Source organism: Artemia sp. Qi Xiang Cuo, chromosome 21 (genome assembly GCF_049724085.1).
Source record: "Artemia sp. Qi Xiang Cuo chromosome 21, ASM4972408v1, whole genome shotgun sequence".
Classification (NCBI taxonomy): domain Eukaryota; kingdom Metazoa; phylum Arthropoda; class Branchiopoda; order Anostraca; family Artemiidae; genus Artemia; species Artemia sp. Qi Xiang Cuo.
Genome location: NC_142814.1, coordinates 15,542,084 through 15,557,642, shown reverse-complemented (window position 1 = coordinate 15,557,642; position 15,559 = coordinate 15,542,084). Strand labels below are relative to the sequence as shown.

Below are 15,559 nucleotides of genomic sequence, written 5' to 3'. Positions count from 1 at the left end.
AGTTTATATCTGCTAAACCATTATTCGGGGATGACAAAAATTGAGCTAAACTTAAGCAGCAAATCCAGCCCACTAGTGGACAGTGTTTCTGGCTAGTGGTTTTGGCGCTAAATTCAAATAATTGCGCTCATGAATTTGAGCATAAATTAAAGGGGGGATCTGCTAGACCGTTATTTGAGAAAAGATAAGAATTGGCTAAACAGGACTGCTTGACCATTATTTAAGAGAAGACAAAAATTGACCAAAAAGGAACAGCGAATCCAGCCCGCTATTGGACAGTGTTTCTGGCTAGTGGTTTTCAGCACTAGATTCAAATTAATAAGCTCATGACTTTGAGGATAAATTATAGCGGAATTCTGCTAGACCGTTATTCTTAAGAAGGCAAGAACTGGCTAAACTTGAATAGCGAATCCAGCCCGCTAGTAGAAAGTGTTTCTGGCTAGTGCCTTTTGGTACTAAATTCAAATTATTGTTCCTATGACTTTAAGAAAACTTCCAATTTTGACTTTTTTCTTCTTCGTGATTTTACTAATTACTTCAAACAAAAGAAAACCATTTTTGAAAACCTTGCAAGACAATGACTGAGACTGATTTTGAACATTGATTTCAAACAGTTCGTGGTAACGAACTGTAAGTAAGTAGCGACCCGGCTCAATGGTAACCGAAACTCTAAAAAATGGAATTTTGATACCAATAGATACATCAAAAGAATCAGATTTCAATGCTGATTTCAAATATATAAGTTTTACCAAGTTTAGTCTTACCCACCAAAAGTTATGCGCCTGAGAAAATTTGGCTGATTTTCCAAAAAAGGGGGAAAGACCCCCTAAAAGTTATAGAACCTTAATGAAAATCACACCATCATATTACGCATATAAGAGAACCCTACTGTAGAGGTTTTAAGCACCTATCTACAAAAATGTGGAATTCTGCATTTTTTCCCAGAAGAAAGATCACGGATGCGTGTTTATTTGTTTTTTGTTTTTTTTCCAGGGGTGATCGTATCGACCCAGTTGTCCTAAAATATCATAGGAGGGCTCATTGGAACGGAAAGTAAAAGTTCTAGTGCCCTTTTTATGTGACCAAAAAAATGGAGGGCAACTAGGCACTTCCACGCTCATTTATTTCCCAAAGTCACACGATCAAAATTTTGAGATAGCCATTTTGTTCAGCATAGTCGAAAATATGATAATTATGTCTTTTAGGATGACTTGATCCCCTAAAGTCCCCGGGGGGAGGGCTGAAAGTTATGAACTTTACCCAATGTTAACATATAGTATTGGTTATTGGAAAGTATACAGACGTTTGCAGGGGGTATTTTTTCTGGTAGGTGGGGGGGGGGGGGTTCGGGGGTTATATGGGAAGATCTTTCCATGAATGAAGTTTTCATGGGGGAAGGGACATTGCTATGAAGGGGGCACCGGATTTCCCCTCATTATTAAAGAAAAAGATCAGAAATTAAATAAAAAACAAGTTTTTCATGGAAAGTAAGGAGCAACATCAAAACTTCAAAACATCAAAACGAACAGAAAATATTACGTATATGATTGGGTTAACCCCTTAGTCAATACTTCGCTCTTCAAGCCAAACACTTTTTAGTCTTTCATAAGAGCTATTTATTCTAATTAACGGCCTTTGTGATTAAGGGGTCATTCTTAAAGAATTGGAACAAAATTCGAACTTTAGCTTAAAGAGCAAGGTATTGAAGAGGAGGAGAACCCCCTAATTTACGTATTAAAAATATATGAATATAGAAGTTCGTTACGTAAGTTAATTCGCAAGTTACGTATATTTATTACTAATAAAAACATTCTTAAATAAAATCAAAGAACTTTCGAAAAAGCTATTTAACCAAATTAAAGTAAAATTAATACGCAAATTTCGTTTTAATCATTCATATACGGTGAGCCAAAATCAAAACCTGCATTAATTCAAAAACGTTCAGAAATTAACAAAAAAAATAAGTTTTTTTTTATCTGAAATTAAGGAGCCACATTAAAACTTAAAACGAACAGAAATTATTCCGTATATGAAAGGGACTGTCCCCTCCTCAACACCTCACTCTTTACGCTAAAGTTTGACTCTAACTCACAACTTTATTTTTTAAAACAATAAAAAATTTTAGCGTAAAGAGCGAGGCGTTGAGGAGGGGACAGCTCCTTTCATATATGGAATAATTTCTGTTCGTTTTTAGTTTTAACGTCGTTCCTTACTTTCAGTTAAAAAAAAACTTGTTTTTTTTATTTAATATGCATAAAGATTGATTATTACAATGGAAGTATGGTAAATTTGTCAATAACTTGCGTTTTCAGTCGTTATTCGCAACTAATAGGTATAATTTTGATAGCTTTTATCAAATACTAGCTGCATTTTTCATTGTTTTTTTCGCAACTGCTGCTTTTTTGTCGCTAAGACACAGGTTGTCACATGGCAAGGCCTTAGAACTGAATCGCCAAAAAGGGAAGATTAGCAATTGGTCAAAATGCTAGTTTGTCAGAGCTGAAAATTTTTATGCTGGTAAAACTTTCAAGCAAATGAAATAAGTTCGGAGCCCTGTTTTTAGATAATGTGTAATTGAACGTGGAAGCATTCACAGTAAAGATCTCACTAGTAAGGTAGGTTCAACTACACATTTCCTCAGGGAATCCTTAATTTTTACTTACTTTTCACTTCCTTTCTAGGATATCACATAGAGGAATAAATTTTATAATAAATCATAAACAAGTGAAAATTAAAAAAAAAAAAGAAAAAAAAGAGCAGTTCCTCATTTTGGTGATTATGTATTTTGTAATATAAATTAGTTTGTGATGATTATAAATATTTATTATTTTGGTTTTTGGTCTGTTTTTGGCTGAATTTGTTTTTGGTTTGGTCATTGTTCTTTGTCTCCACATGCTTAATAAATATTTAAGATTTTTAATAATTGTTAAGGATTAATTAATTTCTCATTTTAATGTTACTTTCTGACATTTCAGAAGCCTTGGCCTTCGCTGGTATTTTCAAGGTCTTTCTTATACTTCTCTACCAGTCAAGGTCCTTCTTTTTAGCCAGTTCTAATTCAAAAAACCAAAGAAAAAAGTGTATTCCCCAGTTCAACACCTTACCAGGTGTTAAAAAACCTGCGAATTTTTATTTCCCAATATAGAGCAAACTTTTCCAACCTTTTCGTGATAGCTAGATGTCACATATGCGATACTGTCAAAATACATTAGCCAGGAACAGTATTATCATACATTTGGCTAAAATTGATGTTGGCAAAAATAGTAAACATTTCCTAAAAATATGTTAGAATATGTTCTTAGAATAGAATATATTTTTCTTAGAATATATTCTATTATTTCATAAATATTAAAAAAAACATTTTAGTGCTAAATTTGACAGTAAAATATTTTATTTACCTGCTTCTTTGCATAGCTACTTTTGATTTTGCTTTTTGTGCAGCTATCAACTCGGTCTCCAACCTTTCAACATCTCTCTCCTTTTCGATAAGCCTTAGCCGAACTTGCTTCATTTCTTCTTCCAATACAGCCATTTTTTGTTCATAGTAATCATTTCGATTGGCCGGAGGTGTTACAGTTATTTCAGGCTTCTGAGTTGATGACAACTCATTTTTCATTTTTGATATTTCATTGGTTAGTTTCTCATTTTCAGCTTCATGTTCTTCTAGCTTTCTTCTCAAAACAGACGTTTCCTGTAATTGAATTTACTTTATGGGCAATATCTAGGTTATAGCTATAGTTCAGCTGTGGAACAGCTATGGATCATGGGGAATGAATAGAAAAATAGAAATATTAGTAGAAAGTAACAAAGTAGAAAGTAGCTGATTCAAACATTGCTGACACCTAATCCTTCAATAAATTAATTTAGAGGAGGGAAATATATAATTTAGTAATAATAACATAAATAATATGTAAATAATAAGCAATATAAATAGTTGCAAAAAGCATAAATATATAATTAATAAAAAATGTATATAATAAATAATATGAGTAACATAAGTAATGATAATAATATAATTTAGATAAGGGAAATGGTTGTAAGGAAGCAATAGATGAAGTAATAATAGGGATACTATTACAACTTACAACTTATAACTATTACAACTATTGCAGCCTTGTACCTAAAGCCTATATAGCGGGGACACTCTTCCTGTACACAACTTTGCTTAGAGCTCTGCCCCTCAATCCCTCTCATGAGGCTCCACTTTTGTTTAAACTTTTCTCATTTCTGCTTACCACTGTCTTGAATGTGAGGCACTTCGAGTGATGAACAGAAAAGGATTTTTTAAAGAGGCTTTTTTCAAGAATCGTCTAAAAAGAATTGAGCTTTTATCTGAAGGATTTTAAAGGATTTTTTAAAGATATTTTTTAAAGAAAAGTCTAAAAAGCATTGAGCTTTCGTCTGCAAGATTTTTTTAAGAATTTTTTAAAGAGCTTTTTTTAAAGAAACATCTAAAAAGCATTGCGCTTTCGTCTGCAGGATTTTTAAAGCGTTTTTAAAGAGCTTTTTTTAAAGAAACGTTTAAAACGAATTGAGCTTTTATCTGAAGGATTTTAAAGGATTTTTTAAAGATATTTTTTAAAGAAAAGTCTAAAAAGCATTGAGCTTTCGTGTGCAGGATTTTTAAAGCGTTTTTAAAGAGCTTTTTTTAAAGAAAATTTTAAAAGGAATTGAGCTTTTATCTGAAGGATTTTAAAGGATTTTTTAAAGATATTTTTTAAAGAAAAGTCTAAAAAGCATTGAGCTTTCGTGTGCAGGATTTTTAAAGCGTTTTTAAAGAGCTTTTTTTAAAGAAACGTTTAAAAGGAATTGAGCTTTTATCTGAAGGATTTTAAAGGATTTTTTAAAGATATTTTTTAAAGAAAAGTCTAAAAAGCATTGAGCTTTCGTGTGCAGGATTTTTAAAGCGTTTTTAAAGAGCTTTTTTTAAAGAAACGTTTAAAAGGAATTGAGCTTTTATCTGAAGGATTTTAAAGGATTTTTTAAAGATATTTTTTAAAGAAAAGTCTAAAAAGCATTGAGCTTTCGTCTGCAGGATTTTTAAAGCGTTTTTAAATAGCTTTTTTTAAAGAAACGTTTAAAAGGAATTGAGCTTTTAATTTTTGCAGCTATCCTTCCCAGGAACATATAGTAGATAGAAGCTTGAAGCTTTCGCTTTAGGAGGCCCTTTTGGGGTTACTTTGCCCCTCTTCACAAAACTATGGCAGTTTTCTTATGCAGTGAGTTTTGGGCAGAGATTTTTGGGCAGAGAACTAAATAGACTTTACACATTTGGAAAAAAAAACAAAAATGAATTAACGTAAAATAAATACTGATTTAATCTTTCATTTTGTAGAGCTTCGTCGCTATCGACAAGGGCCATGCATTCCACGAAGAATGCGATTCAATAAAATAATCCAGTCAAGAGATACAAGCAATAGAAACCTACAAATGGTTTGACGAAACCCCTGGATTTGAATTATTAGCCATTAAGTTGAAAACCTCTTAATTCAACTCACAAACCACCAAGTCAAAACTACCGAAATTAATCTTTTTATTTGGAGTTTTCCATGCTTTCAGTTTTTGACGTAGAGATTTCCCGAAAAATGCTTTATTGTGCTTCAATTTTCTTGTTTAATTCTAACATTTAATGATTTACAAGAATTTTCCTTTGAAATATTGAGTCAGACTCTGTAACTCTTGAATATGATATCATAGTTAAAGCTGTATCAAAGGCCATTAAAACGTTGTAAAGAAAAACGCAGCTTCTAAATCCTTTTTTTATCAGGTCGATCACCGTTAAGGTAAATGGAACACCTCTATAATTCTATAGAAAGTGGGACAGATAGCGTCCACATCTAACATATTTTGCTTTTAGACATTAGTATTGCCAAGACAAATCAGACGCCCTGAATAATTCTATAGGAATAATAACAGAATAAATATAGAAACACGGAACAAATAGGAGTATACGATACTTCAGTATACAACTAACTAAAACTAATAAAAGCAGTATGAAACATATAGGCTATATGCTTGTTTTTCATTTTAAAAAGGTAAAAAAAAAACTGAATCAGCCACAAGGGCCTTTTTTTTTTTTTTTACAAAAACAAACACCTTGTACCAACAAGAATATTTGTGAAACATTTTTAAAAGATTCTTTCAGTATTTACCCACTTTTTGAAACTCTTTCCGTTGAAAAAATGTTTGAGCCTTACATTCTTATCCCTATAACGAGTAGCGTTGCCATAGAGGCCCAAAAAATTTAAAAATATACATTTTCCAAAAAAAAACTATTTGAAAAGATAATTCCAGAATTGAGTTATCAAACAAAGCTTTCTTTTTGTGATTTAACACATACGTTTCTATTTTTTGTAACAAAGTATCACTCAAATGGAATAGTTAAAAAATGCTGAAGAGAAAAAATATTTTCAACAAGTCCAGTAACAATTAATTATTGACAGTGACAAGAAAAAGGAGTGACAATGGATTAACGCAATAGTCTTCTAAACACAGAAGCTGAAGAGATCAGCAGTTTCCGATATGTTTGGATTACAACTCAATGGAGACAATGACAACGATATTGGGTGATTGTGACAAAAGAAGTAATCTTTAAGAGGAACATTAGAAAAGAACAATAGTTTTCGGCAGGTTTATTGGCAATTATATGGTGACAATGACAATGACAAGGAGTGACATTGATTAGCACAATGGTTTGTTTTTTTAAACAGAGAAACTGAGAAGAGCAGCAGTGTTTGATATGTTTGAGGGACAACTCAATGGAAGAAGTGACAACGATAATGTTTGATTGCGACAAATGAAATATTCGTTTAAAAGGTAAACTGAAGAGAAAAATAGTTTTAGACAAATTTACTGACAACTAAATGGTGTCAGTGACAATGTCAATTTATGGTATTTACAAACACATATTCTTTTAAACAGGGAAACTTAGGAGGGCAGCAATTTCGATATGTCCGGGCAAAAACTCAATATAGACAATGACAACGATAATGAGTGCTTTTGAAAAAAGCAACAATCTTTTGAAAGGGACAACAGAAGAGAACATTAGTTTTTGGTAAATTTAGTGACAATTAAATATTAACAGGATAATGACAAGCAGTGTTAATGATAAACACAATAGTCTTTTAAATAGAGAAAACTGAAGAAAATAACAATTTTTGGCAAGTTTAGCGACGATTAAATGGGAACATTGAACGGGGACAAGGGCGACAATGATAAACGAAATAGTCTTTTAAATGGGGAAACTGAGGAGACTAACAGTTTTATATATGTTTTGGGTGACTATTCAACGCAGACAATTACAGCAACATTGGGTAGCTCTGACAGACGAAATAGTCTTTTAAAGAGAAAAGTGAAGAAAATAACAATTTTTGGCAAGTTTAGCGACGATTAAATGGGAACATTGAACGGGGACAAGAGCGACAATGATAAACAAAATAGTCTTTTAAATAGGGAAACTGAGGAGACTAACAGTTTTTGATATGTTTAGGGTGACAACTCAACGCAGACAATTACAGCAACATTGGGCAGCTCTGACAGACGAAATAGTCTTTTAAAGAGAAAACTGAAGAAAATAACAATTTTTGGCAAGTTTAGCGACGATTAAATGGGAACATTGAACGGAACAAGGAGCGACAATGATAAACGAAATAGTCTTTTAAATAGGGAAACTGAGGAGACTAACAGTTTTAAATACGTTTTGGGTGACTATTCAACGCAGACAATTACAGCGACATTGGGTGGCTCTGACAGACGAAATAGTCTTTTAAAGAGAAAACTGAAGAAAATAACAATTTTTGGCAAGTTTAGCGACGATTAAATGGGAACATTGAACGGGACAAGGAGCGACAATGATAAACGCAATAGTCTTTTAAATAGGGAAACTGAGGAGACTAACAGTTTTAAATACGTTTTGGGTGACTATTCAACGCAGACAATTACAGTGACATTGGGTGGCTCTGACAGACGAAATAATCTTTTAAAGAGAAAACTGAAGAAAATAACAATTTTTGGCAAGTTTAGCGACGATTAAATGGGAACATTGAACGGGACAAGGAGCGACAATGATAAACGCAATAGTCTTTTAAATAGGGAAACTGTGGAGACTAACAGTTTTAAATACGTTTTGGGTGACTATTCAACGCAGACAATTACAGCGACATTGGGTGGCTCTGACAGACGAAATAGTCTTTTAAAGAGAAAACTGAAGAAAATAACAATTTTTGGCAAGTTTAGCGACGATTAAATGGGAACATTGAACGGGACAAGGAGCGACAATGATAAACGCAATAGTCTTTTAAATAGGGAAACTGAGGAGACTAACAGTTTTAAATACGTTTAGGGTGACAACCTAACGCAGACAATTACAGTAACATTGGGAGGCTCTGACAGACGAAATAGTCTTTTAAAGAGAAAACTGAAGAAAATAACAATTTTTGGCAAGTTTAGTGACGATTAAATGGGAACATTGAACGGGACATGGAGCGACGATGATAAACGCAATCGTCTTTTAAATAGGGAAACTGTGGAGACTAACAGTTTTAGATAAGTTTTGGGTGACTATTCAACGCAGACAAGTACAGTGACATTGGGTGTCTCTGACAGACGATATAGTCTTTTAAAGAGAAAACTGAAGAAAATAACAATTTTTGGCAAGTTTAGCGACGATTAAATGGGAACATTGAACGGGACAAGGAGCGACAATGATAAACGAAATAGTCTTTTAAATGGGGAAACTGTGGAGACTAAGAGTTTTAAATATGTTTAGGGTGACAACTCAACGCAGACAATTACAGTGACATTGGGCAGCTCTGACAGACGAAATAGTCTTTTAAAGAGAAAACTGAAGAAAATAACAATTTTTGGCAAGTTTAGCGACGATTAAATGGGAACATTGAACGGGACAAGGAGCGACAATGATAAACGCAATAGTCTTTTAAATAGGGAAACTGGCGAGAGCAGCAATTTTCGATACTTTTTGAGTAACAACTCGACGCAGACAATTACGACGACAAAGGGTGGCTCTGACAAACGAGGTAGTCTTTTAAAGAAAAAAACTAAAGAAACAATAATTCTACCAAGTTTATTGACGATTAGATGGTGACAGTGACAATGACAAGGGGCATCAATGATAAACACACACAATAATCTTTTGAACAGGGAAACTAAGGAAAGCAGCAGTTTTCAATATGCTAGGATTACAACTAAATGGAGGCAATAAAGACGATAACGGGCGATTGTGACAAACGAGACAGTCTTTTAAAAAGAGAAACCCAAAAGATAAACAGTTTTCGGCAAGTTCGGAGACAATTAAATAGAAAGAGTGACAATGACAACGAGTGACAATGATATACAGCCTTTTACACATAGAAACTGAGTAGAACAATAGTTTCCGATATGCTTAGGTGACATATCAATGTTAACAATGACAACGATGGTGAGTACATAATTTCTGAGAAAATGATTAAGAATAGACCTGGTCAAATGCTCCCCGTAAGCTGGTCGTAAATAATTTCCATCGTTTTAACGATGGTGGGTTATTAAGACAAACAAAATAGCCTTTTAAAAGTGAAAAGTAAAGATAAAAATAGTTCCAGATGAAATGAGTAAAAATATGAAAATCTGTAAGACCTGAAGCTTCTTGCGTCTTTCCGTTGAGAGAAATTGCTTTCTTTTGTTTTGTTGAAAAACTGAAAAGAAAAGTACTTTGACAAGTTTATTGACAATTGAACAGAGGAGAGTGACAATAATAAGGAGCAACAATGATATACGCAATTGTCTTTTAAACAGGGAAACTAAGAAAAGCAGTAGTTTCTAATATTCTGGGATTACTAGAATTGATGAGTTATTTATGTAAGTTTTTTTTCGGCAAACGGGTTCACCATTCTGCTTACTATAGATTATACTTGTTGTTGTTGTTTTATTATTTTTTGTCTGTTTTTTTTCTTCTTTTTTTTTCTTTTTTGTTAGTAGCACACCCTTGCAAGCAACGCTTTTGGTGCGCTACCTATTGATTGTGTCTCTGTTGTTTTTTGGATAATAAATTGCTATTATAACTACAGCTCAATGGAGGCTATAACAACAATAACAGGTGATTGTGACAAACGAGACCGTCTTTTAAAGCAGAAAACCAAAAGATAAGCAGTTTTCGGCAAGTTTGGAGACAATTAAATAGAAAGAGTGACAATGACAAGGGGTGACAAGGATATACACAATAGTCTTTTACACAAAAAAAAACTGAATAGAGCAACAGTTTCCGATATTCTTAGGCGACATATCAATGGAGACAATGACAACGATGGTGGATGATTGAGACAAACGATATAGCTTTTTAAAAGGGATAAGTAAAGAGAACAATAGTTCCAGGTAAGATTAGTAACAATATGAAAATATGTAGGACCTGAAGCTTTTTGCGTCTTCCTGTTGAAAGAAATTGCTTTCTTTTGTTGAAAAATCCTCAAATTTAAAAGAAAAAAGAAATCTTAATATGGTACGGTTAAGATAAGAAGATTTTAATTGGATATTCGGAATATATCCCCTCAAAAATACTGCTACTGCTACTACTAACAACTCAATGGAGCACCAAGCCACCTGAGACCACAACAGCTATGCATGCTCCTCCTCCATCCCAATCTATCCAAGACCTCCCTCTTTACAACCTCCCAGGAAGTTACCATTTCCCTTTAATCTTTCTTTACGCCATCCTCACACTGTATTTGGGGACCTCTAGAAAATTTGAACGGTAATCCTTAGAACTTTTTAATTTGGCCAATTCTTTAATTTTGAAGTTATTTCTAAGGATAAGGCCCAAAAAAGGGATAAAAGTTAGCATTCGCAAATCGTATGAAACTGACATATTCCCAAAATATTTCGAAAACATGAAAGGGCTCTAAATATCTAATATTTTACTTTTTGTCTATTATCTGCATACAGTTGATTTCTAAATTATGAATCCAGTCAAATCAGAATAGAAAAATAAACGGAACACAAACATAGAGCCTTCATGTTTTTTTTTCTTTTTCGAGTTTTTATTATTTCACGTGACTGTAATAGGGAAACAGATATTGACAGGTGTATACATATATTTGAAAAAAAAAAAACAAGAGGTACGGTGAAATTTGGTTTCTGGTGCATGATGTCATGTCGGAGGTGCGGTGCAAGTATTGTGAAACAAAACTTGTATTATATTTAATACCATGCACTACGTTTTGGAAAGCTATTCCTCAAAATTTTGTTCAAAAGTTTTCTCCTCAAGGATTTTTTTTTCACTAAATAATGATTAAGTCTCACCTGCTCATTAAGTTCTAGTTGGAGCCGGAGATCGTTAAAGTCCAAATCATCAGATATTCCTTCATCTTTGTCTAAACTGGGTTCCGCTCGTCTGGAGACAACCGAGACTGAAAGTAAAAACCAAAAAATGCCAATTTCATCTGAACCAACTAAAACTAGTTCAACGGTACATGCATCAGGCCTTTTTTAGTCTAAATCTGCGGGGAGGGCTGCTAGATTTGATACCTAAGAACAATTGCGTATCAAGGTTTTCTGTTCAGAGATGATTATTTTTGAGGGGGGGGGAGAATAAATACAAATAAAAAAACTAATCAAAAAATTGCTTTATATTACTCTTTCTTATTTTTACGAGTCGGACAAAAATATCGCGGGGGGGGGGGGTTCAAAAGAATCAAATATTTTTTTCTTATAGCTATTAAAATCTGACTATAGTCAGACTTAGGGCCTATTATCTATTAAACCCGTCACTACTTTCTAGGTATAATTTCTCATTCAGAATCCACAAATACGTTTAACATTATTTCTATCACTCATAAGACTTTTTTTCTGAAGTCTTATATTTTAAGTTCTTAAGTTCTTAGGTTTCATTGTCTTGAGTTCTTATAGTTTTAGTTAGGACGGCAGAAACAGAATTGTTAACTGAAAAAAAATTATTTACTAGCAATTCATGGAAATATAAAAAATGGGTAGGAAACTTAAAAACCACTAGCTTGAAAATAAACTTAAAAATTTCTCGATGTCAATTATCTGATACTCGATATGATATACTCGATAGTCAAGTAGTCTGGTAGTCTTAATAGTACGGACACTTTTTATAGGTACTTGCACACTGAATTTTTCAAATTGGTGCACTTTTGAAACTAAATTCATTTGACAAATTTCGACATATTTCGGCAGATTTTTACTTTTATGGCTGGGCAACATTAAACCGTATAGCTGGCAACACTGAATTTTATAGCTGCTCATATCGGAGAAAGCAAAGAATAAATTACATTTTTAACTTCAAAAGCAATTGCTGAGAATAAACTGAAAACTAGACTTAAGCCTATTTTGTTAGATCCTAGAATCCAGCTTTTAATATTACCTTTTTTTCCTGCCATTTTTTTCAGTTGCATCACGAGCGATTCATTTTCTTCTTCTAGCCTTGATACCTTCTTCCTCAGTGACTGAGACTGAAAAAAAAATACTTAAGGTTGAAAAAAATCAATTAGATATTTAGATCAAGATAACACTAGAATCCGGTTGTAAATCAACAACTATGATCAGAAATAAGGACAAAGATCACTTTGCTTTTCCATCATTAAAACAACAATAAATAAAACAACGAGAATTTACCCAAGACCGTGAAACTGGTTTTAAAGCTTAAGGGCATTTTGGCTCTATATCCAAGGACCATCGAAAAATTAAATCTATGTATAAAGCAATGATCCTTCAAACTAAAATTGAAAAATCAATTAATTTTTAATATAACAATTTTTAGTTTTAAAGATCCGATTTTATTGTAAGTTTTATTTTATTCATACACGTAGTTTCCTGAGGACGGCTCTTGGATATAGAGCCAAAATATTCTTAAAGTTTAAACAAATTTCACTGTCTTAGGTAAATTCCCTGTTGTTGCACTTGTTGTTATTTTTATAACTATGTGTGATATAAAGCATCTCTGATTCTGCTCGATGAAATTTAGGGCCCAAACACGTACAGAATTTTGAAGCTAGTCATGAGGTCAACAATTGTATTTTTGCACAGGTAAGGATATTCCCATTTTTTTGTCATATGTGAATACATGCATTATGATGGCTCGCCAAGTGCATTAAGATGTTTTAAGTGATCCTTTGAAAAGGATCGCCTTCACTTTAAAATAACTATACCGATCTTTTACATATTCACTTACGATGGTTCGTTCTTTAATATGATCTATTCTTTAATATTTTTGATTTGTTCTTTGCTATATTCTAGGTTGGCCCTTTACTCTATTCTTGATTCATTCTATACTATATTCTCGGTGCTATTGACTAGAGTTCGCTGCTTACTGTAATTTTTTTGTTATATCATTTTCCTTATAATGATTTATTTTATTTCTTCATTTAAAATCGGGTATAGTCCGTTCAATATTGTAAAAATTACAAACGGGAAAAAGCCTAAGGCTTTTTCTTAATTGGAATAGTAAGAGACGACCTGGCTACAACCTTCGATTATGACGTCATTAATCAATCTTATACATGAAACATGCAGTTTTTCGTAAAAAAATCATTTTATTTTAAAAATATTTTTTTCGATTACAAAAGGTTTTTAACCACATCAATTGCATTTAAGATGAGCCATTAAACAACTCTCTACCATGTTCTAGTTCCAAGCTATATCGTAGTTCAAGCAACTTATCTTGTTTTCAAGCCAATAGATTTTTCTCACTATTTTAGCCAAGGGACCGTAGGTTTCCCCTATCGGGGTTTCGGACAAGGTGGTTCTAATAGTGCACTTCTTGTTTTGATCTGACACTATTTTCAGGAGTTACGGGTTATTACAATTCTTAGTATTGGACTTACTAGGTTACTGCATCCCAGATTGGCTGATCAGAAACTGGAAGACTCTAAAACTCAATTTCACTTGTGAGAAGATGTTTTATCATCTAAAGGTGGAAATTCCCACCTTACTTCTCTTATAGAGTAAATAAAACTTCCTTCTTTTAGGGTTTTCCTAAAATGATCTTTTCTTGTTTCCTAAAATCCCTAAGTACTTCCCTTTCATCTAACATTTATAGTTTTATCCCAAGCTTCATATTCACCCACTTCATTACCATATTGGTTTAATAGGATGTAACATGTACTCAATTTTCCAACCCATCTTATTTTAACTGGGATTAGAGCAGAGAATTATAAACTTCCTTTTGACATCTTTTTCTTCTATACCCTCTCTTCCAAAAATAATTGACATGGTAAAGCAAAGAAAAAGTCTTTTCATTTAAAACAGGAGAGTAACCCTAAGGAAACATGTCTTGCCCTGGAGCAGGAGTGGGTGTAACCCAAAATTATTCTAGCTATTCAAATAATTTCTGCCTCATTCAAGGATGGCCTGCTTTTGTTTGGTTCCACTTGGATGGACGGTATTGTTAGTTTTGTTAGAGCATGCCTTTTTTCATACTAAATTTTTTCGTACCTACATTAAAAGAAAAACGTCGGGAATTCTAACAAATCCTTTAATTTCTTTTTAAGAAATTGCCAAAAAAGAATGGACTTGATAGCTCAGTTACATTGCTTAATAATACAGGTACAAGAAAAAGCCTTCGTCTTTTTTTTTACTGGAACCAGAGCCATTCTTAGGGTTGGTGGTGCTCAGGGGAAAATTGATATGAACGCCCGCAAAAAAAAGCCGAATCAAAGTGAAAAATTTGAGCAAAGTGGGCAACCCCACAGACGTGGTACCCGGGGCAGCTTCCCCAGTTGCCCCTGTCCCCCACTTTGAACAGCTCTGACAGTAAGTTAGTAAAGAAGAACCAAATCATAGGCAGCGCAATAGCGCTGCCTAAGTAAAGAACGATGTCGGCAGAGCGTTTTATTTATTTAGACCAGGGCACTTCGTATCGAAGGAGTTTTCGTAGAAACTTGGAAAAGGGCTCATTCGATTGGAAATTGGAGAGGCTTGTGCCCTTTTTAACAGTCGAAAGTGATTGGAAGGCAACTAACACCCCTTCCACGCCTATCACTCCCCCAAGCACATCCAATCAAAATTTTGAGATAGTCATTTTGTTCAGCGTAGTTGACTTCCAGATAGAAATTACGTTTTTGAGGAGGACACGGCCCCACAGCCCTCAGGAAAAGGGTTGTAAGTTATGCCCATGGGGAATATAAAGTTTTTATAGAAAGCGTTGTCGTAGTAACTTCAAAAAAAGCTCATTCGATTGGAAATTGAAATTGCTAGTGCCCTTTTTAATAGTCGAAAGCGATTAGAAGGCAACTAACATCCCGTCCATGCCCACCATTTCCCCAAAGACATCCAATCAAAATTTTGAGATAGCCGTTTTGTTCAACGCAGTTCAGAGTTCTGGAAATTATACCTTTGAGCAGGACACTCCCCCCATAGTCTTCAGGGCAAGGTTTATAAGTTTTGCCCTGGGGGCATAAGGTTTTTATTGAAATTTCTGTCGTAGAAACTTGAAAATGGCTCATTCCATTGGAAATTCAAAGTGCTAGTGCCTTTTAAATAGTCAAAAGTGATTGGAGGTCAACTAACCCCCCTCTCACGCCCCCACCTTTTCCCCAAACACACCCCATAC

General features: G+C 33.7%; 1 protein-coding gene across 6 annotated transcripts in view; it reads right to left on the bottom strand.

Annotated features, from left to right (window-relative positions):
- The window catches only part of LOC148939273 (uncharacterized), a 280,313-nt gene that overhangs the window by 112,852 nt on the left and 151,902 nt on the right, over nt 1–15,559 (bottom strand). For all 6 annotated transcript variants that reach the window (XM_089106654.1, XM_089106655.1, XM_089106657.1 and 3 more), the window contains 3 exons: nt 12,374–12,461; nt 11,290–11,396; nt 3,399–3,691 (listed from right to left, as the gene is read on the bottom strand). In XM_089106654.1, coding sequence (XP_088962780.1) covers nt 3,399–3,691; nt 11,290–11,396; nt 12,374–12,461 — 488 coding nt within the window. The remainder of the gene's footprint in view (nt 1–3,398; nt 3,692–11,289; nt 11,397–12,373; nt 12,462–15,559) is intronic.